This window comes from Conger conger, chromosome 4, assembly GCF_963514075.1.
Source record: "Conger conger chromosome 4, fConCon1.1, whole genome shotgun sequence".
NCBI lineage: Eukaryota > Metazoa > Chordata > Actinopteri > Anguilliformes > Congridae > Conger > Conger conger.
In genome coordinates this window covers 11564968-11587290 of record NC_083763.1, presented here as the reverse complement: position 1 = coordinate 11587290, position 22323 = coordinate 11564968, and the positions used below count along the sequence as shown (strand labels likewise).

Sequence of the window (22323 nt, the reverse complement as noted above, 5' to 3'; positions counted from 1 at the left end):
CCAAGGCGACTGGATAAGTGATAGGAAGTGATGAATGCTTGGTGCTCTTTCTATACGGATTATTATGGTAGTTACCATATGGCGTTCTTGGGACTGAAAACCTTTCCAACCTGTTAAATGCTGCCTCTAAGAGCTAGAAGGCGAAGTTAGGAGGCTCACAAACTGTTCTTGGGCAAGAAAATATGAGCACATCCTTTGTGGAAGTATTTCTTTGGAATGTGTAATGCATAAATAATTGACCGGTCCACCTTTTCCAACTGCCATGCATGTAACTGCTGTGGCTTCAAACTGACGTTTGGACGAGCAAGGACATTCCATTTGCCCGTTTCATTGGTCTGTTTTCTCGATTCCCACGTCCTACGTCATGTGTTTTTCTTGCTTTTTTACCTCCCCTGATGGGTGGCGCTAGGAGCAAGGAAAGGTGGTGAGAAGCAATTGGGAAGAGCCCCTGGAGTTACTCTCCTCTGCACACAAAGATTAATGATGGTTCCTTGACATCCCCAAAATGTAATTTGGTCATTAAAAGATAAAAGATACATTTCCTGAAGTAGAACCCCTCGCTTTATTCAATAAAAAGATGCAAAAGCAAACTTGCAATAGTCAAGATTAGGATAATTCCTTTCAGTATATACTTATATAAAGACATATAAAGGATGTCTTTAGGCTCACAAGGATTCAACTGTTTGTAGGTATACATTGAGGTACAAAGTGAAATAAGAGGAGTATTCCTGAGAAAAACATTTAACAAAACCCGTAATGTGCTGGAAATAATTTCCGAAATGTCTTACAAGAGCCAGGAATTGTGGTAAAGATACAACTGCCGTAACGGATGTAGACATCTTAGTGCGCAGTGTGGGGTAGCCCCAGCAGGGCGGCGATCTTCAGCACAGCCTCAGGCTCTGCCACGGAGAGGTATTGCAGGCACAGGGTGTCCTCGTGGTCAGGCCCTCCGTCTCCCCCGGACAGAGCCAGCTCTGAGAGCTTCTGCACCACTAGAGAGCGCTTCACCGACAGCCAGCTGCCCAGCAGCGAGACCCAGGCCCCAGGCTGGGCCTCCTGGAGGAGCTCCGTGTGTGGACCCCAGAGGAGCGCCTGCAGGATCCCGGCTGCCTCCGCCGTTCCGACCCCGCTCTCCGGCTCCTGGAGCAGGAGAGCCAGCTGGAGCAGCCCCGGGGGGTCCCTGGCGGCGGGTCCGGGGTCCGGGGTGACGGGGGTCTCCGGGAGATGCAGGCAGCGCTGCAGCAGACGTCCGAGCCGGACCTCTTCGGAATCCGCGCCCGCGTCACGTTCGGACCGCGGTCGGAGCGCGGTTATGACCGCCCGCGGGGGGCCCCGCCTCTCCCACAGTTTCTGTACGGGGGTGCTGAGACTCTCCCCCTCCGTGCTCTCCGCTCCCGCTCCCTCCGTCCCTCCCTCCGTCGCGGGCCACGCCAGCGTGACGTCGCTGGGCCGCAGGTCTGCGCAGCCGGCCCCGTGTCTGCGCAGGTGCAGCAGGGCCTGGGTCAGCTGCAGGAGCAGGAGGCCCAGCTGCCTCTCGTAGAGCTGCGGCCGGGAGCGGCGGAGGGAGAGCCCGTCGCGCACAAAGTCCTCCAGCGTCGCCTGCGGCAGCTCCCTCTCCACGTCCGCCCCGTAGCCCTCAGACAGCAGGGAGGCGACCGTGCGCGGCCGCCGGCCCGCCTCAGTGCTGCCACCGTCTGGCCGCTGCGGGAACAGCCCGTCGCACTGCTGGGGCCCTGCAGGCCCGTTGGAGGATTGCGGTTCCTCTTTCTCTGGCTCGGTGCATTGTGGAAAACGCACAAAGAGCTGCTGAATATTGATGTGGGGAGGCAGCGGTTTGGAATGGGCCAACGCAGTGCCTTCGCTTCCTGGTCTATAAACCTGAGGTGGGTGAAAAATACAGATGACTTTCCAAACTCCCCCCCTCCCCACTTAGCATGTGGAGACCGTGGTAATTCTATGTCTTCTACGTTGCAGCAATCCTTTCTGTGCTATTGCACGGCTATATAATTTCTGAATATGAGTGCACTTCAACACAGCCTCGATAACATTCATGCAGAGAGTGTTGCATGACCAAGAGGCTAGATCTTATCTGTTTTATGAGTACAGACGGTTATTATTGCCCAACTGTTGCTTGCAGCGCAGGAAGTGTGTCTCAAAACCATTTCCACACAGGACCGAGGGGCTGCCATATATGGCTATGTAACAGGTCTGTGACTTGGGCCTGTGTGTGGGAATGTGTTTCTCTGGCTGATGGAAGTGATTCCATGATTACTTCTGTGCTTTTCTGTGCTCCCCATCCATCATCACACATCTTCTACCCAGCAAGGTTATACACCATGCATCACAGATGGAACTCTATGCAAATGATCTGCTTTCCGATATGCCAAATATTTCATATCTGCAGTAGGATCGGTGTTCATTGTGGTCATACACTCAGTGAGCACTTTGTTAGGTATTTATTAGACTTATCTTTTAGACTTCTGCTGCTGAAGCCTATACACTTAGAGGTTTGATATGTTGTGTGTTCAAAGATGCTCTTCTGCATGTAATGTGTGATTATTTGCATTACCGTCACCTTCCTGTCAGCTTTGACCAGTCTGGCCATTCTCATTGGACCTCTCTCATTAACAAGGTGTTTCCGTCTGCAGAACTGCCACTCACTGAATGTTTTTAGTTTTTCTCATCATTCTTTGCAAACTCTAGAGACTATTGCGTGTGAAAATCCCAGGAGATCAGCGATTTCTGAGATCCTCAAACCAACCTGTCTGGCACCAACAATCATTCCACCGTCAAAGTCACTTACATCACATTTTGTTCCCATCCTGATGGTTGATGTGAACATTAACTGAAGCTCCTGACCCATATCTACATGATTTTATGCATTACTGCTGCCACATGATTGACTTATTAGATAATTCTATGTATAATAATATGTTGGTGCACAGGTATTCCTAATAAAGTACTCTTTGAGTACATATGTTCCGTTACAGGTAAAGCAAGAATAAAATGTATGACCACCCTGAAAGTGCGTTCTGAAATTACACAACATATTGAGACAGCAGACATATCCCAATATATCACAGAATTGGACAATTATGAGGTGTCAGCTGTGTCTTTAATGCAGTTACACAACTTCATCACAGAATTGCACAGTTCTGTGGTCCCTTTGTGCAACTGCATTAACAATGGTGGAGAATACAATGTCACTCAAGTCGCCAGGAAAATTACATATTAAGTACAAGCCCTGTGCGAGGCCACTGGCTTACCTTGGCGGAAAACACCCTCCCAGGCAATTTCGGGCAACGTACAGCGTGGAAAACAGCATCCCCTATCTCCTTTGACCGGTAGCCTTCGCAGAGTAGGAAGTCGTGCGGTCGAAGGGACTCGATCCCCTTTGGGGACTCGGCCCCGGCGAGCCAGCGCGTTTCTAACCGCAGCACGGTGCGCCTCAGGAACAGAAGGTGGCACTGCTGGATGTCCAGAGAGACCTGCTCCTGGTCTTGGAGGCTCTTGAAGAAGCGGGGCAACTGCTGGTCGGGCGTGTGGAAGGTCAGGAGACACAGGGGCTGACGTTGGGGTGGCGACTCGCGGGCCGGCTTCCGGGTTTCGCGCTCCACATCCGGCTGGCTGTCCCTGATAGGGGCCAGCATGTAGAGGTGGTTGTCGTAGTTTTGGAGCGTGGAGGGCTGGGTGCATCGGGGGTGGAGACACCCCCCCGGTAGGGACAGGGCGCGGGCCAGCCTCTTCTTAGGCACCGGTGGTGGGGTGTTCTCTGAGAAAAACCTCTCTTGGTGACCTGACAAAGGGCCTAAGAAACACACGTTTCATACCACAGTTACCTACCACCAATGCATAATACATGACAGACATGATCAGGATAAAATGATCACATTTAATAACGTAGAGATCTGTAAAATGATATGGGACCTCGATGCAGCCTCCTGAAGAAAGCAATATGGAAATGTTTCACCAAAAGTGTTGGCAATGTGTAATGTGTAAACCAAGACCATGTTTTCAGTGTTAACTAAGCTAAATTGGGAAACTGAAGTGTCCCTGCTTGCCCATAGTAAAATAGGTTAAAGTATGAATTATTTTAAGAATGCGGTTTGTCCTGGTTGTGTAGGTTACTGTGTGCATTCAGTGAGTCATCAGCTGAGCTCTTTCGCAGGGACGCACGCACGCACGCACGCACGCACGCACACAAAGTCACACGGCCACCTTAAGACAGTCACACCACTAGAAACCAGACCAAGAAGAAGAATAACCCCACTGTGGGGTATAACTGAAAGCTTGAAGCAGATGTTCTGCAAAATTGCTTTTGAACTTTTGTTCCACAAAGTTTTCGGAGGGAAATAAGCATTGCGAGCGCGTGAAGCATTCAAACTCTGCGGTGGGAGGTCTGTCAGGTTGAGGTTTCTGACAGAAAGTCTGGTTTCAGGTGCAACTTCCCCCCATTCATTGTACAGGCAAAATGGGGAAGCAGCGCGGAGAACGAGCGAACTTCTCTCAAACTTTCCTTTTTCCACACGTCCGATTTCACTTTGGTGCACAGGGCACATTGTGTCCGGTGTAAACCCCGCTATGACCAGCTTGAAACTACCCGCTACCGAAACATAGCTTGAGCTGGTCAAACCGTCTTGAGTATGGAATTGGTCTGAGCTGTTCAGCTACCAGCTACCAGCTGTTTCAAAACATAGCTTGAACACATACTTCAGCCAGCCATCAGTGTGTTAGTGTTTGGTTAGGGTTAGGGTTAGGATTAGGATTAGGATTAGGGTTAGGGTTAGTGTTAGTGTTTGGTTAGGTTAGGGAAAAGAGTTAGGGTTAGGGTTGGTCAAGATAACCGGGGGTGTGGTGCGTTTTCACCTGCGCTGTGTATCGGGCACCGTGGCGCGTGGCAGTCGGACGTGGAGAAGACGTCAGAGAAGGAGGGGGTCCCCGCCTCCCGCAGGGACCCCAGGGGGCTGTGCTGCTCCTTCTCCAGCTCCATGTCCAAGCTGGACCCTGTGCTGGAGCCTCCAGAGTACACGCTCCTGGGTGGACACAGCCATCGGGATCAGCGCGGGGTCGGCTAACGCTAAACTACTGGAGGGCTAGTTAGCTAGCTAGCATGAAGCACGATCCCCAATCAGAAATGTTACACTGTCTGTCCTGCTATTTGCCCAGCCTGGCATTGGCCATTTTCTACTTTTTGCCATCCCGTTTCTCTGTAAAGCATGTTTGCGACAGTCTTCTGTAAAAAAAAACGCTATGCAAATAATTGAATTGAATTGCATTTCATGCAGCAACTTTATAATGCGCTGACCAGGAGCGGAATATGCTCACAGTATGTTCCTGTGTGAATGGTTTCTCTGAACAGACGTTTTTAATTTTTCACGCACACGCTGAGATGGTGACGCAGGGGTGTAGCAGTGAAAGAGCAGTCGCTCAGGTCTTACCTGCGCTGTTTTACAGGCAGGGGCGGGGGGTATCCTGTCCTGTCCACCCTGCTGCACATCCTGTCCGTTTCGTCTGCAGGACAGTCCGCTGTGGAGTGCCGGAGTGTTCGCCAGACAAGAGCTCTTGTTTCCTCAGATACCAGGACTTCACTGCACTCTTGACTTCTACGGATGCTTTGCTCGCTACCCTCCCCCCCCCTCTCACACCACACTGTCTATCTTTCTCTTTCATTTCTTGCTCTCTCTCTCACACACACACACATAGTCTCTTTCTCTCTGCCAGACACACACACATACACACACATAGTCTCTTTCTCTCTGCCACACACACACACACACACACAGTCCCTTTTCTCTGCCACACACACACACACACACACAGACTCTCTCTCTCACACACACACACACACACACACAATCTCTTTCTCTCTGCCACACACACACACACACACACACACACACGCACACAGACTCTCTCTCTCACACACACAGACTCTCTCTGCCACACACACACGCACACACATAGTCACTCTCTCTCTGCCACACACACACACACACACACACAGACTCTCTTTGCCACACACAAACACACACACACACACACAGACTCTCTCTCTCTCACACACACACACACACAGATTCTCGCTCACACACACACACACTCTGTCTATATCATTATCACACTCTTTTTTCCCTCTGTCTCACACTGTCTATTTTTCTCTCATTTCTCTCACATACGCACACACACACACACACACACCGTGTCTCTCTCTCATTTCTCTCACATAAGCACACACACAGTTTCTTGTGGGTAAGTGTTGTCTCAGAGGCACTATCTGTCTTTGGTGATCTCTGAAGATTGAGGCAGGTAACGGAACAGCTGCATGCTCGTAAGACTGATCCTACAGAAACCTCAAACTTGAGAGGTAGGGCACACTCAAACACATCCCCCCAGCCTGGTGCAACTGCTCTCTCTCTCTCTCTGTCTCTCTCTCTCTCCCTCCCTCCCAGACCCTTCACTCTCTCTGCCTCAACGTTGGTGCACCTCTGCACCCTGCCAATCCACTGTAGCTCACTTCCTTTTTCTGTGCTACCGCCCAACTGAAAATATTATGAAGTCTCTCCTCTTTTTATCACATTCTGCAGAGCTTGAAATGTTCAGCACAACTCTTATATGAAATGGTCACCTGGATTGCTGGGTTCCCCTGCTATAAACAAATTTGAAACATGAATTTGAAGCGCCGTTTCCTAGAACGATGGGAATCACATGATGTAATTTGAAAAAGCTGCGTGTTGACCGTGGCAGTTATACATCGAGTGTCCATAATTCAAATGGACCGCGAGTAAAAACATATAAGAATATATAAGAAAAAATATAAGAAAGGGGGCCGTACTGATCCAGGAAATAAAAGCATTATGGGCTTCTCTGTCTAAAACGCGTCGTCAGTATGGCATTTATATAAGCCTATTTTAAGTTTCTGCTTGACGCTATTGTGCTAATGTCGATGCTGTTGAGTCATCGCCATCATTCTGGCCGAGATTACTTCTGAGAAAAAAGGGCATCATTGTTATACAAATGCAGGTGGAGGATCTGCGTAGGTCTGAGGCAGTGGTGCTGTCGGATGAGTCTCTGTGCGCGTAATTAGCTGAGTGCTAATGCTCCTCATAACCTCAGCATGTGGCATATATCGACTTCAAGTGGGCCTGAGAGATAGAGAGAGCGCGCGGAGAGAGAGAGAGAGAGAGAGAGAGAGAGAGAGAGAGAGAGAGAGAGAGAGAGAGAGAGAGAGCGAGAGCATGTGTGCATGTGAATCAGACAGGCGTTGAAATAGCTTCTCGTGTGCTTTCCTCTTTTTCATAACGCAGTTCAGTTTAACTGATGCCAACGGCAGTGTTTAAAATGTAATAGGCTTCGGTGAGACCTCCTCTGAGAAACGTTGATTCAATACTTTCACAAGGAACCGAGACAAAATAGATTTTTTTTTTCATGCGTCGGAGAGCCTCTGACCTTTTGTTCTGGGCATTTGCATGAAATCTCATCCATTCACCAAACTGTACAAAGCAGTTCGTCTCAGCTATACGGCGTTCTTCGTGTTTGAGGAACAGCGTTCCTACGTCTTCCTGTCCGTCAGTCATCCCCGCAACAGCAAGACAGCCGCGCCAGCACGTCACTCACACCATCAACAGAAACAGCCATAGCAGCATAAAGGTGTACAACCGATATATTAATGGCATTTGGCAGACGCTCTTATCCAGAGAGACGTACAGTTGATTAGACTAAGCAGGAGACAATCCCCCCTGGAGCAATGCAGGATTAAGGGCCTTGCTCAAGGGCCCAACGGCTGTGCGAATCTTATTGTGCTTATTGGCTTATTGGCTACACCGGGGATCGAACCACTGAACCACCGACCTTGCGGGTCCTGGTCATGTGCCTTAACCACTACGCTACAGGTCGCCCAACAATATTGGTTGCAAGCGGCTTAATTGAATTTTTTATTTTTTCTGATTTTTCCCTTTTTTTCTCCCAATTTAGTACCCAATTGTACCCTCCTCTAATTCAATTCGAGTTAGTGTTAGATACACCGTCCACACCCCGCCCCCTGGCGGGCCGAGGAAGAGCGACACGCCTTCTTCAAGACGTCTCATCTCTCTAATCGTGTCCGTGGTTCCAAGGCGTCCGAAGCGCTTATCGTACGGCGATCAGCTAACCCTGCCAAGACCCTCCCTCTGGAGCGGCGAGCCAACTAATGCCGTTCCACGTGAGCCGAACTTGGCTTTTGGCAGGACCGGGAATCTAACCCCGGTCCCCGGTGTGCAACTGCAGCGAACTGCAACAACAAGTCTGCTGCATCTTAGCCTGTTGCGTCACCGCGGCCCTATTTAATTGAATTTTAATGAACTGAATTCTATTTTGCATTTTACCGTACAAGTCATTCAGACACAGTGAGAGAGAGCATTGCCGTTTTTAAATAGAGAAGAAAATGCTCTGCTTCAGTCCCCAAAATAGGATGGATGTTTGTTTATTTTAGGAATTGTGGATCCAGAAAAAAAGCTTTCTCATCAGCACGTACAGTACATTTCTGCCATGTCTCATTTTTGTGAAGTTTAACTCATTATGAGAGGGAGAGATAGCAAACTATTGAAAGGGGCACAGAGTGGAGTGTCATCAAATTAAAATGAGCCCTCTTGTTCCTTCTGCAGAGGGACGCTTCGAATAGAAGGATCCTCTTATACCTCATTAGGGCACACTCGATGTGCGTGAATCCAGCCTCTCCACAGCGCGGCACACAGCCGGGTAGGAGCGGATACGCAGAGATACTTCTCTTCAGCATGAAAGGAGACAGAATGCCAAACAAATTTCATTTTTTGTGGTCCATCTCCAGCTGTGGAACCCTAGAACTGTGACCACCATTCATCCACCTAACGCCAGCCCTGGCTCCATGAGTCAATAAGCAATAATCTCCAGTTCAAAATATACACACTCATCAAACATTTTTACTTTATTACATCTACTTATTCATGCGATTATCTAATCAGCCAGTCTTGTGGCAGCAGTGCAATGCATACAATCATGTAGATATGGTTCAGGAGCTTCAGTTAATGTCCACATCAACCATCAGAATTGGGAAATTTGATCTAAGTGACTTTGACCCTCGAATGATTGTTGGTGGCGGACAGGGTGGTTTGAGTATCTCAGAAACTGCTGATTTTCACACACACACGTCTCTAAAGATATGGGGTTGATTGCTATGCAATGTTTTCTGAGCACAAAATTGACACAAAACCGGTCCATTGAAATCTGAGGTGAAAGAGGACGTGTCTGGGGGTGTGCAATGTGATTTACAGCAGGCTGGCTTGTTTATTGGGTAACAATGGACCCCCGTGTCACAACAGACCCCGCTCTCCCCTACCCTGCATTGTTCCAGTAAACATCCAGCTCTGTAGAAGGGTTGTAAAATAATGCAAACTGCGGAAGGTGCTCTGGATATCGGTGTCTGCAGAATGCCTGAAGTGTAATGTGAAGAATTCAACATAGTGTAATGTGCACTGCTCAACTGAATTAGCACATATAGTATGCTTCAGTGAAACTGTTCATGTAGAAGTGAGTCTACCGAGGTCCATCAGTATAGTCCTACAGATCCATGTGAATATGAAGACACAGTAAACTATATATCATACAAATTGCAAGATTTATTGTGATGTTTCAATATATCACAAGTACACCACACAGCAAAAACAGATATTTGGTAGGATAAAAATATACATTCCTTACATACAAAATGAATATTTGAAAACCATGAAAAAACAGATTAAAATAAAACACAAAACAATTTACAATAAAATTTCAATAAATGTAAAGCTGTAACGTGATGTATTCCCACATACAACCATAAGCAGTTGAATCTGAAATATTTCTGCTCTCTGTAGTTGCAATGAAAAGTAGGCAACATCATATCAAGTCTGGATTTTGAGGTGAAAATGATCAGTCACAGAGACTTCTCCCTCGATCCAGATCTGGCCGGTTAGAGAAGTGTTTACGCAGGACTCCCCAAAATTTGGATTTCGGGTGTCTGACAGAAACCGGGGCGTTCTGTTTTGCTCTTCCAGCCTCTGGGATTCTGTGGTCTTGAGAAGAGGGTTGTCTGACAAGCTGGGCTGAGCACGATGTGCGGGCGGGAAGGTGTACCGGACCCGTCTGAGGAGCTGGACGTTTGCTCGGGCAGGGCACGCCCTCCTGGTCTGTAACACAGCGCCGGGGGCCCGTCTGGAAGAACAGGGCCTCTTCGTCGGCTCTCTGCGGACTCTGGCTCAGCGTCACGAAGCCGTATGGGGTGGTGACCTTACTGAGGTGTGGCAGGGAGAACGCCGCCCTGGTCACCGGGTCGGGGAAGTCCTGGCCCGCCAGCAACGCGCAGCTCTCATGCCGGTTGTGTGGAAATCTGTTGCTGGTGGGATCTGAGACACTCCGGTGGGCTCTTCGCTCTGGAGGTGGGGAGGAACCGAAACCTGAGGATGAGGAGGCGGAGGAGGAGGAGGAGGAGGAAGAAAGTGAAGTTGACATCGGCCGACAGGGAAGGGATTCCATCTGGTCTTTAGCGTTTCCCCGCGTGAACTCGACCGCTTCTCTGCTTCCCCCTTCACACTGGTTCTCTCTGTCTTTTCCACAGAATCTCAAACCGTCCTGCACTGCTAGGCTGGGGATGGTGAACTGCGGGATCGTGTCGGGCGTCACTACAATGTTGAAGAGGTTATCTTTGCTCGCCCGGTTGTCCAGCCCGAAGGAGCTTCCGAAGGAGCGGGCACTTGCCGTCGCCCACTTCAGTGCTCTGACACCGGCGCTGCTGTGTCTCCGCGCACTGTGCAATTGCGCGTCTTCTGGGGCGCTGAAGGTTCTGGAGACGCTGTTAAAGTTGCAGTTGCCGGCGCTGAAGGTCCGAGTAACTGCAGTATTTCTGTTCATTGTAGCGGAGCTGTCTTTGTGCACTCTGTTAATTGCCGTGTTTGATGGTTCGCATGCTTTAGTGCTGCAGCATCTCTGTTTTATAGCCGCGCCGCTCAGCCCCCACCTTCGAGACCCTTTATCCGTCTCCCACTCTCTTTGACGTGCGTTACTCTCTTTGAGTTGATGACGAAGATCTGCCGGCGGAAATATACCAAGTGTGGACGTCCTTCCCCTGGAATAAACAGGCCTAAGAACTAATAGGTGGCAATTAATTAACAGCGCGATGTTTACATCAACAAAAGGAAAAACAGCAACAAAAAGACAACCTACCCATCCGTTCTCAATAAGGTACTGCTATTGCTATTTTAACCACACGCCACACTTCAGTAAAGTTTTATGGTAACCTGTTTAACTGCAAAATGTAGCCTACCATGATCGGTGAACTTGACAAACGCTATTAACACAAATTTTGTTGTTAATTTGTTCGAAAGTTTATCTTAAGGTCAAAGTTAATGTTAGTCCTGAAAACTGAATATAAAGTTTAAGGGATAGCAGCCCACATGTAAAACAAGCCTAAATGTTATGGAGATTGCTCTCTACTCTGTGAAGATGTACATCTATGGCAGATGTACATAGGCTACATATTAATTCAGTTAGCTAGTTTAGTAGCTACAGTACTGTTAGTATCAGATTCAAGTAAATTGCATTTCCCGCCCACTCAATTGACTCAGTGAATTTCCTAATTGCTTAAGGTGCGTTGGGAAGGACTGATTGGTTTAGTGACGCCAAAACCAGGATACATTTACACCCCATAATGCAACATTCACCTCGATAATTATCTTTGTTGCACCTACGGCGATGTCGACCACCTGCAGCTACACGATTGAGGCAGAGAACCAGGAAAATTCTGAGGTGATTTTAATGTCATACCTTGAGAGAAATATGTACCCGGCTCGCATGGATATTTATTTAGCTTAGTAGTATGCCAATTGTTTCGTGTGTATTTCCCTAGGAGAGTGACCTGCAAAGCTAGCTACCTACTACTAGCTAGCTCGGAGCCGCAGTGCTAATTTTGTTGGCTAGCATAGCAAACTAATTGACATGGTTGTAGCTGTGTTGTGAGGTGCTAGGTACTTCGGAACAGTCGAACGTTACTTGGGCTTTAGTTGCAGCATTTATCAGCGTTAATTGGCCATGCTTGCTAATCTAAAAAAACATCTCTGCATTTTCTGACAGGACAAGGCTGTTGTGAAGAGTGGCTCTGTCCTCAACGCGGTACTCTGTCGTCTTTCGCAGATCTGGCCAGTCCGTTTCGTGGTATGTGGTTGGCGCTGTCTTTGCATCTTACTTTTTGTTCTTAAAGTTATCAGAGCTTCACATATTTAAGTTCCTAAGCCCTCTTCCTGTGGGTCCCAGTTCAAAATGAGTATCTGTTTGTACAAAACATTGTAGTTCACAAACTAGGCCTGCTGTAGTCCTAAACCAACAGTAGACCAATCCACTCGAAAGTCGGCCCTTCCAAGCTGCTTTACAGTAAAGTTCTTTGTACTTTATTGTACCCTGATATTGAATTGAGTTTCTCAATTGAACCCTCAGTTCATGCCCTCTGCTGTGGATATAGTTGGTTAAATGGTTGTGCTGCAGCAGTGTTGAGTGATGGATGGGGAACTGGTCTTGCAATGAATGTTTCTAGGTTTGATTTCCATCTGAGTTGCTTAAGTAAAAAGAAAACCCGCTTTGAAAATGGTTTGGGTGTAAGCCAATGACTAAAAGCGGGAGTTGGTCTGAAATGCGGTAACCGATATGGCCGTCCGTGCCCATCCCTGTCCTATACGCCGAAATGTGAAACGCTTTCGTTTGCTTGCAGATGCGCTCGTTCCGTGGCTTCTGGTGGCTGCTGGGGTTCTCCCCCGCGGAGAAGGACGTCTCGGAGGCGGAGTCGCCCTCGGCCCGGCAGTGCCGCACGGGGAAGAAGCGTCTGCGTCGCGTGACGCGCATCGTCCTGGCCTTCCTGCCCCGTAGGCTGCAGAGCGCGCTGGGCTACCCCGTCTGCACCAGCATCGGCTGCACCGTGTCCCCCGGCGAGTGCCTCACGTGGGATGCAGGGTTTGAAATGTCGGGGTGGGGGGTGGTATTGAGTGTGGGTGTAGGGTGGGCCTTGATAAATTTGTTGCAGCAGTCAAAGTGGAGAAGACCCTGTGACTATGACTATGACTTTGCTGTATATCTTCTGCTGGCTCATGGAGTTCTGCTGTGGGTGTTTTGGGCCTTGCAATTTCCCCTGCCCCTCCTAATTTTGAAATCTTTCTAAATGTATTGCTGTAATGTTCTGCAACTGTTTGTGTGGGTGAGGGAGGTGCTGGAATTGTATTCCTCAAATTTGAGATCTTTCACGGCTGTACACTAATGTGTGTGGGTTTATTTTTTTATTTTTTATTTTTATTTTTTTGGGCGTCACGGCCCTTGGGTTCTGTGTGCAGAAGTGCGAAGCTCTCCCACAAAGCCTTCTGGGAAAGGCAGCAAGAGGAAGCAGGATGATGTTGATGAGGATGAGGACAATAATGAGGAAGGGCAGCCCCTGCAGTCCTGGGTTGAGGTTCTGAACCAGGAGATGGGGGAGGAGGAGGACAACCAGGCTGATCCAGACTACGAGGTCCGAACATGGCTGACTGATTTGTAATGCATGTATGAGGGTTGACTAGGATGATCAGATTTGGGGGTCATACCGATCTCATACCCTCCGGGAAATCAACTGAACAGTTGGTGCTACTGATCGCGTCTTTGTGGGCTGAGTACTACTGGTTTTCCTCCTTTACCTGGGAGTTGGGTGAGAAGTCTGGCCAATCGGTACCAATAATTGTTCAGTTAAAGTACCCAGAAAAGGGAACCAGGGCTGAATTTGGATTCGAGGGCCAGATGGGATGGGATTGCCTGGAATTCGTTCACTTTACCGTTCTGTGTATCGAGTGCCTGGTCTCACTGTGAAATTCACCAATTTAATTTTCCGAAACTGCATGAAATGTGCTGCAAGTAGTTTTAAGCCTTTATTGACTCGATTTGTGGTCCGCAGCCCAGCAGCGTGGGAGAGACTGACAGCGAGGAGTATCACGAGCACAACGACACCGAGAGCGACATAGAAGTGCAGGAGGCCAACGGCTACAGGGAGATAAAGGATCTGCCCGCGGTGCGTCACAGCAGGCCTTTCTGACGGCAGTCGCTAGCCTTGAGTGTCCGGCTCTGTGGGCTGTTCCTGGGCCTGCTTTGTCTCTGCCGCTTTCTTAGGCCTTAGCGACGCATCGTGGTGTCGGCGGCATGACGTGGCCACTTGACATCCATTTCCATTATTCAGTCTGACTGGCCCTTTTGTGGGGGAAGGAAGGCTAATTTGGTCGGGTTCTGCTTGTCATGCCGGACGCCATTTTGTTTTGTTGCAGGAGGCGCCCGCTGAGGCGTAGCTGAAGTGGATGACGTGGGGATCGGGTAGGTGTCTGTGTGTGTCTGTGTGTCATTAACTTTCCTGTGTACAAAGTGGACTGAATGCCTTTCTGTGCTTCATCAGTTTATCTAAGGATTCAAGCCACTGAACCTTTTGTAATCTCGATTGTGAAAGGTAGTCTGCTTAAATCGGCACTATGCAACTTCCCGTCCTGCGGGCCACAATGTTTGCTGGCATTTGCTTCGGCTATGCACTACCCCACCTGTTCACTCTTTTATTTATTTATTTATTTTTAAACCTGCTTTAAGAAGCCAATTTGTTTTAAATGTTGACTAAAGCTTCTTCCTGTCTTCGTTTGCTGTCATTTTAAAGTCTTCATACCGGCTTCTGAAGGTTGTTCTCCAGGGTTGTCCAATCTTATCCAAAAAGCGCTGTGGGAGTAGGTGTCTTGGCTCTGTACTGACCTGATTCTAACTAATCATAGTATTCAAGACCTTACTAGAATCTGGTGCCTTAATGCTGGGTGACCAAAACCTGCATTCACTCTGGCTGTCTTTGGATAAGATTTGGCTTCTCTGGTGTATACCAGTGTGTGCTCATGAGTGTTTCCCTCTTTCAGGTGCTCTCTGGGAAAGATTTGGGTTTCATGCGTGCTCAAGATGTCAGTGTTTTTCCATGTATAAAGAAAATTATAAATAAAGTTTTCCTATTTGAACCTAAAAGCTGTCAGTTATTGGTTGATCTCTGCCTGAACTCCTGTTGGTCAACAGGGCTACAGTTCTAGGCAGCCACTAGAGGTCACTGCATTACTGTGACATTTCTGGTGTATTGGCAATTTTGCTACGGAAGGTCTGACTGAATGTGTCCAGCCAATTTGACGTCCTCATTCCTTAAATAGCTGGGATGTAATTTAAACCTTTCCTAGTGTAATTTAAACCTTTCCTAGTGTAATGCTTTTAGAATGGTCTGTTCAGTTCGCCACAGTACGGGTTCAGATTGGCTTCTGTCTCAATTCACTCATGGGTGGCCCTGTGGTTTGTCAGGGATGTTTGATTCTGTTTTCTGCACTCTATCAATGCAGTAGGTTGGGGTCTCCAACATGTTCTGGAAAGCTGTAGTCTTTATTCTTTCCATGTCAGTGTAGAATTTGAAAATAATGTGGGCAGACCCTTTAGCCAGTCAGTAATCGGGGCCCTTAACTGCACGTGCCCACCAGAACATGGTAGCCCTGCAGGATTTGAGCTTCAGATCCTTGCTATAGACTTTTCCTCATCTATCGTTTTAGTCCTATGGCATATGAACAGCCCCCTGGTCCTGAGCTCATGAAGTTACTTTTTTTAGTTTGTTCTGCCTTGTACTGTGTATAGTTGAGTATTTTTTTAGGTTTTGCCGGTATGCATACAATGAAGATACTAACTTACTGCATTTTAATGCTTGTATGAGCAAAGCTTATTGTCTGCAGTGGAACCCTTGGTCAGTATGCGTTTTTTACATTTTGTGTAGTTGGGGCTATTTACAAAGCTTGCCTAGTTTAGATCTAAATTGTTCCATTAAAGTAAATGAGCTGGCTGCTTGCTGGCAGTGATTGGGGCAGGGAGGTAGTGAATGTATAGTTTTAAAATGGATTTCAGAATGCTAAATGGCTGCCATTTGTGGTGCATTTGTCAAAAGTGTACTGTACAGTTTATCCTTCTCATTCACCCATTCATACAGTGATTGGCTGCCATGCAAGGCACCAGCCAGCTCCTCCCCTGCCGTTGGGGTTAGGCGTCTTGCTCGGGGACACTTCGACACCCCCATGGTGGGTTCGAACCAGCAACCCTCCAACTGCTCTTACCAGCGGGCCAATGTTGCCCCTCATATGTACTAAATTCTTGCCATAAATTATTGGTGCACATAAGCTCTGTTCGCAGGTTGTCCTTGGTAGGAGTCCCCTCTGTGGGGAGTCTTAACTTTCACGGCATCGTCATGAACTTCCCAGGGGACGAGTGTCCTCGAGTCTCAGGGACTCCGCATTCACCTTGGCCCTTTTGTGGATGCATTAAGTGGGTTGATTGTGGTTACTGCGGGCTGAGCCTTGTCCCACATACCGCAGTGAAGTCATGCCCGTCTGCATTAATTGCATAATGTGGATTTGTGCCCTGGGTGCCATAATGTGGGACTTTACCCCTCCTCGCAAGCTGTCCTGTGGGACCGCAGTTTAAGCCGGGGACTTGAGGGTAGAATGCGCGGTGTGGATTAAGTCATCGTTTGCGAAGGGGCGGGCTAATTCTATCTTTCCCAGAGGGTCCAAAGTGTGCCGTTTTGCGTTAATGAGCTGTAAATAGTGGGGCTTTTTGGGTTTGAGAGCACGTATGGGGGTAGAACGGGTGTGCTAACGCTAAAAAGGTGAGAGTGACAGGTGTTGCCCTGGTTACCGTTCGGATCTGGCCAATGGGAAGTCTGTTGTCATCTGACGGTCAGGCTGGCTTGTCTTCTTCCTTTAGGGATTTTGAGGACGTCATGACCATGTCAGTTGTGCTCTGGTTGCCCGTGTTGACGGCAACTTCGTCCTAACGTCACTCCGTGTGCGCTGTTTTAACCTTGCCCCAGGATTCAGAGCGTGTTCTGTCACATAGCGGGTTCCCAAAGCCGGGCGTGGACTTGTGTGTTCTGATGTAATGTCACAAAAACTGTGTACTCTATTATACATTCATATTGTCTTAGCAGTATTCAAGATAAGACGGAGCAGTATTTGTAATTCACATAAACTTCTTGTACTTCGATAAAAGGAATATTTTTTATTAATGTCAATCGTGTTTTGGCCACTTATTCATTGTTTTTATTCGACTTTATTCTGTTTTTGATTGTTTTGATGCTGTGACTCTTTCCTGTAATTCTTGTTATTGTCTTCTGCTCTAAACTGCCTTTGGGTGTTAAAAAGCACTTTTCATAAAATATTATTATTGTTTTTGTTGACTATTAGAATTATTGTTAACCCTGAAGCCACAAGTTATTATACTACCCTCTTTAGGAGTTCTGCTATGGACGATGTGCACCGGTTTACGATTTAACCAGTCAGCAGGGCGTCCATTTTGTGGGCTACTAAAGTTGAGTTGAGTATCCATTACAGAATCAACAGATCTCCAGCTCTCTCATTGCAAAATGGCTTCCAAATAAATTTTCCCAGTGTAGAAATGAAAAAAAGTATGTGTATATTCACGTTTAGCTTGCGGCCTAGTGGCTGGAAATTCAAGGTCTCCGTCTCTGTTTTGCTATGCGCAAGCGTGCGTCTCTCTGAGCTGCTACGCGCGGGACATGTTGTTCAGTGTCTGTCCAGAGCCGACGCACTTGTGAGGAAGCCTGTTTTTTGCTCGTGCCTCGCGCTGTGCGTTAGCACGTGTTAGCGAGCGGTAGAGTACAGGTGCTCCTCGTGCACGTGGTCTTGAAGGCCCTTCCCCCCCCCCCCATCCTCCCACACACCATTAACTGCATTACACCAACACTAAACTGATTATGCCTGGGCTGTTTGGAGACTGCTTGCCCACTGACCCACCAGATTAATGCCCCCTGTTTTTTTTAAAACATTCCGATTGGCTCATGAATATGTGCATGCTGATGAGTTGTGGCTGCTGTGAATATCATTTTGGTTTTTGTTTTTTTATTTTTTTTCAGCTGGAAGGATTTGCTGGCGATTGAAATGAGTCAGTTCACATTCCACCCCCACATACACATTTCAGATGAAGGCTGAGGACTGCGTGTCCCACTTTTTGGCACTTACGTTGTGGGCACGGGTGGTGGGATTGGCTGAAATGATTGATTGGGGAGTGTGGGCTCCCTTAGTGCCAGCCCACCACCGCTGCAGTTTCCTCAGTGAGTCTCTTTGTGGCAGTCCTACAGTGAGTAATCCCTACTTACACACCACTCCTCATAACAAACTCCTCGTGATAACACACACACACTCACTGATCACTTTATTAGGTAGACCTGCACACCAGCTTGTTAATGCAAATAGTCAGCCAATCGTGGTAGCAACTAAATGCATGAAAGCATTTGGTCAAGAGGTTCAGCTGTTTTTCAGACCGAATGTCAGAATGGGGAAGAAATGGGATCTAAGTGACTTTGACTCTGGAATAATTGTTGGTGCCAGACAGGGCGGTTTGAGTATCTCAAACTGCTGATCTTTTCTGATTTTCACACACAACAGTCTCTAGAGTTTGTAGAGAATGGTGCAATAAACAAAGAACATCCAGTGAGCAGCAGTTCTGCGGGCAGAAATGCGTTCTTAATGAGACAGGTCAGAGGAGAAGGGCCAGACTAGTCAAAGCTGACAGGAAGATGACTAATAAAAATAAGCACACATTACAACAGTTCAGAGCGTCTCTGAACACACAATGTGTCAAACCTCTAAGTGGATAGGCTAGAGCAGGAGAAGACGTAAGTCTAAGAAAATAAGTCCAAGAAATACCTAATAAAGTGCTCACCAAGTGTACATACTGTATGTACACACACACAAGCAACATAAGACTGCTTATTTGCATATGTGCATACTACTACTAATGTTACACATTTTTTAATAAAAAGTGAAGGGGGTAGAGCTAATCACTATAGCGACTATATGTTCACTCTGCAGGTGAGGAGGTGTGTGGATATGGAGTACGTACTGGCACTGACCACATCCCAAATGTCCAAAAGCGTGTAAGAGCCGGAACCTAATTTGCCTTTGGTTAGGCACTCTGAGGAGAGACAAACAAATCAGCGACGGCCATTTTATGGAAGTGGCACCACACAATGCGTCATCATCTGCAAACGAGAGATGAACGCTTGTTAGCATGTCTGTTTGTACTGGTGTTTTATTTTCTACATAAATTGTTATTCAAAGACTTTTATCAGACTGACAGCTCGCTTACGGAATCTCTTGTCGTTGAGTAATGCTTTTCCTGCAGACGTTTGTTCCGTCTCGGAATAGATTTCTCCTGCAGCGCTCCGAATGGAACAAGGCGTGACCTTGCGAGGAACTGCAGAAGTGAGAGACAGCGTGAAATGGAGAAAGTTGTTGTTTTGTTTTGATTTTTCATGAGGTTAGCGAGGGACACAGCGAGAATACAAAAACGAGAGCTAGTTTGTCAGGACAGGTCGCCGAGGGCAGGGGGGGTGGACTCAGTTCTGGGGGGTCTCTTGTCCCTCTGGGGGTCTTCTAAAGGGTGGACTCCACTTCACAAAGTGTGAAATGAGCGTGGACAGGTATAGATGCCTGGGAGTGCTGCCTGGTTTACAGAGGGAGGTTTTAACAGCGTTTGTCTCCGGTTTTCCAGACGAAGGACACACGTTTGACACTTGCAGGTAATGGTGATGTAGCGTCCTTGCAGGGGGGATGCTAATTGAGTGACAGAATGTGAAATGTCTTCAGTGCAGTGGGGTTGTAGGTGGCAGTAGGGGGCCTCGGTACTGCAGTGTTTCTGTGTGTTTGGTGTCCGCAGTCGTGCGCCGAGGAGACACTGAGAGGAGCCGAGGAAGAAACCGCATTGATTTTTGTTTCCGTGTTCAGACCGTGTCCCCGCCCCGACCTCCAGGTTGGCGGCCGGCTGTGTGGCTGGCCTTGAGTGTCCTCGTCCTGGGGTGTCTCGCCGCTCTCCCCCGTCGCCTTGGCAGCGCGCTCTGCGCTGGTCAGCAGATCCTGACCGTGTCCGGTGCTCGCTGTCACCTTGACGACGCGGCGGGAGGTCTGACCCGCTGCCAAATCCCCTCCGTCTGACCTGCAGGTCATTAAACTGCTGCGTTGCACAACTTCCTGCGAACTTGAGAAACGTCCCCGTGCAGGAAGGCCGGGGAGCAGGCTCTCGTGGCCCTGAGACCGGTCCGTTCCCCTGAGATCGCGCGCTAGCGCCCCCTGCTGTCGCCTGGCCCGTTGCGCTGGACTGCAGATCAGAGAAAGAGAGAAGGACAGGGTACTGCAGGGAGCTGTGCTCCATCTTCAGGTCGCACTCGCATTTGCACTTGGTCACATTTGCGTACACTTCCATTTGCAGCTAATAGCATGTCGGTACTCTTGCATTTGCACCTTGGCACATTTGGTCGCACTTGCATTTGTACTTAGTCGCATTTGGTCACACTCATTTGCACTTGGTTGCATTTAGTTACACTCACATTTGCACTTGGTTGCATTTAGTTACACTCATTTGCACTTGGTTGCATTTAGTTACACTCACATTTGCACTTAATTACATTTGCTTGCCCTCACATGCGCACTCAGTCGCATTTGCTTAAACTAGCGTTTGCCCATCGTCGCATTCACTTGCACTTTCCATTTGTACTAAGTTGCATTTGCTTACGCTCACTCTCGTGAGTACACTAGCACACACTCGCTGGCGCACACTCGCACACTCACTCACCCTCTCTCACATATTCACCGGCACTGGCACACACTCTCAGGCTCAGTCTGAAACCCCTCCAGGTGCCTCTCTCTGGCCTGTCCTTCACCTGATCTACAGAGCGTGGGCGGGTGGAAACAAAATGGCAGTCAACCCTGACCCAGTCAATCAGGAGTCACTTAACATCAGTGAACTGACAAAGAGAGGGGAGACTGAGTGCTACTTTAGTGTATTGGGAAGTGTATCTGGAAATACACACACACACACATACACACACACTTACTGTTGCACTCTTCTGTGTAGTCATACACACACACGCACACACACACACACACACACACTTACTGTTGCACTCTTCTGTGTACTCATACACACACATGCACACACACAAACCCACACACACACACACACACACTCACCTGCACTTAATATCGCACTCTTATGTGTGTGCGCACACACACACAGTCTCACACACACACTCATACACTCACCTGCACTTACTGTCACACTCTTAGGTGCGCACACACACACACACACACACACACACACACACACGCACAGTGTCTGGCAGATGGGTAATAAAAGTGTCTGAGGGAGAAAATATTCAGGTCTATGCAATGAGGTGATAATTTTCCGCCGCTAATGAAGCGAATGTGTTGCAGAGTAATTACACCCTGGCATCATAACTCCTGCTCCCCTCGCACAGTCTGAGCCGCGACACACCTCAGGCCCCTCACCTTTACCCCGTCACATTTAATTAAGATTAAAACCCGTCTGTCTGCCAGGAGGACAGCTTGACAGATTGCTGCAGACAGTCATTCTGTTTGGGCTATGAAATCCGGATTTTTCGTAGATATATATACCTACGTGTTTAGCATGATTTACTACTAGTGACATTTTTTTCTTGGATATATCCACGTTGGCAAGCCGGGACGTTTGAAATGAATTCAGTCTGGAAACGGGGTTAAAATCTGGGACAAAGCCTTTCTGGAGCAGTGTGGAATGCCCGTGCCATTTGAGAGTTTTTCGATAAGGGGGATTTTGTGTGTGTGTGTGTGTGTGTGTGTGTGTGTGTGTGTGTGTGTGTGTGTGTGTGTGTGTGTGTGTGACGGTTCCGTGTGATTCCGTGCCCATTGGAGTCCTCATCGCGTGACCCTCCCTCGAGACGTCGGAGCCCTCGGTGTCGCTCCGACAGAATTTAGCATTTTTGTGGAGCTGTCACCCACAGCAGTGTGCCTGTGTGCGTCTGGTCGCCGGGGGAACGCTTTGTGCGAAGTGAGACGGTTAGACTGGGTAATCAGGACGGTGGCTCTCCCATGAGGAGGGGTGTCTGGGTGAGTGAGTTTGGGGTGGTGCAGGTTTCCCAGACGATGGTTGCCAGGTTGCGAGCACCCACGGCTGATGCTAAAGAGACTTTCGGAGCACAGTCAGTGTCAGTACATCTCTCTGTCTGTCAGTCTGTGGCAGTGTGAACCAGATGGTCAATGCCCCCCCCCCCCCCCCCCCCCCAGCTGCCCCTGCGCTCCTGTCTGACAATGCCCCCAATGCCCCCCCCCCCCCCCCCAAAAAAAAGAAGAAGACTGTTGCCCTCCTCTGAATATGTATGTATAGATATTTAATTGGTGTCAAAGCAAGTATTGATGCCCAAATCAGAGC

The 22323-nt window shown here is 48.3% G+C and overlaps 2 protein-coding genes across 2 annotated transcripts; one reads left to right on the top strand and one right to left on the bottom strand.

Moving 5' to 3' along the window:
• Window positions 1-538: 538 nt before the first annotated feature.
• peak3 (PEAK family member 3) lies at window positions 539-6384 on the bottom strand. The gene is made up of 4 exons (XM_061240912.1): window positions 5439-6384; window positions 4867-5033; window positions 3267-3808; window positions 539-1878 (listed from the first exon to the last, which is right to left on the bottom strand). The coding sequence occupies exons 1-4, from the start codon at window positions 5495-5497 to the stop codon at window positions 841-843; spliced, it is 1806 nt and encodes a 601-aa protein (XP_061096896.1). The 5' UTR covers window positions 5498-6384; the 3' UTR covers window positions 539-840.
• Window positions 6385-11649: 5265 nt separating this feature from the next.
• Window positions 11650-15039, top strand: org (oogenesis-related gene). Its single transcript, XM_061240913.1, has 7 exons — window positions 11650-11793; window positions 12118-12198; window positions 12749-12962; window positions 13362-13534; window positions 13952-14065; window positions 14316-14361; window positions 14937-15039. Exons 1-6 carry the CDS (start codon window positions 11740-11742, stop codon window positions 14334-14336), a joined length of 657 nt encoding a protein of 218 aa, XP_061096897.1. The 5' UTR covers window positions 11650-11739; the 3' UTR covers window positions 14337-14361; window positions 14937-15039.
• The last annotated feature ends 7284 nt before the right edge of the window (window positions 15040-22323 follow it).

Coding starts and splice junctions, on each gene's coding strand:
- peak3 (XM_061240912.1), bottom strand. CDS start 5,497: ATGTGCAGCAGGGTGGACAGGACAGGATACCCCCCGCCCCTGCCTGTA. Junction 5,034..5,438: donor CTGCCTGTAAAACAGCGCAG/GTAAGACCTGAG, acceptor GTGTCCACCCAG/GAGCGTGTACTCTGGAGGCT. Junction 1,879..3,266: donor GGAGGGTGTTTTCCGCCAAG/GTAAGCCAGTGG, acceptor CACCCACCTCAG/GTTTATAGACCAGGAAGCGA.
- org (XM_061240913.1), top strand. CDS start 11,740: ATGTCGACCACCTGCAGCTACACGATTGAGGCAGAGAACCAGGAAAAT. Junction 13,535..13,951: donor AGGCTGATCCAGACTACGAG/GTCCGAACATGG, acceptor TGTGGTCCGCAG/CCCAGCAGCGTGGGAGAGAC. Junction 14,066..14,315: donor AGATAAAGGATCTGCCCGCG/GTGCGTCACAGC, acceptor GTTTTGTTGCAG/GAGGCGCCCGCTGAGGCGTA.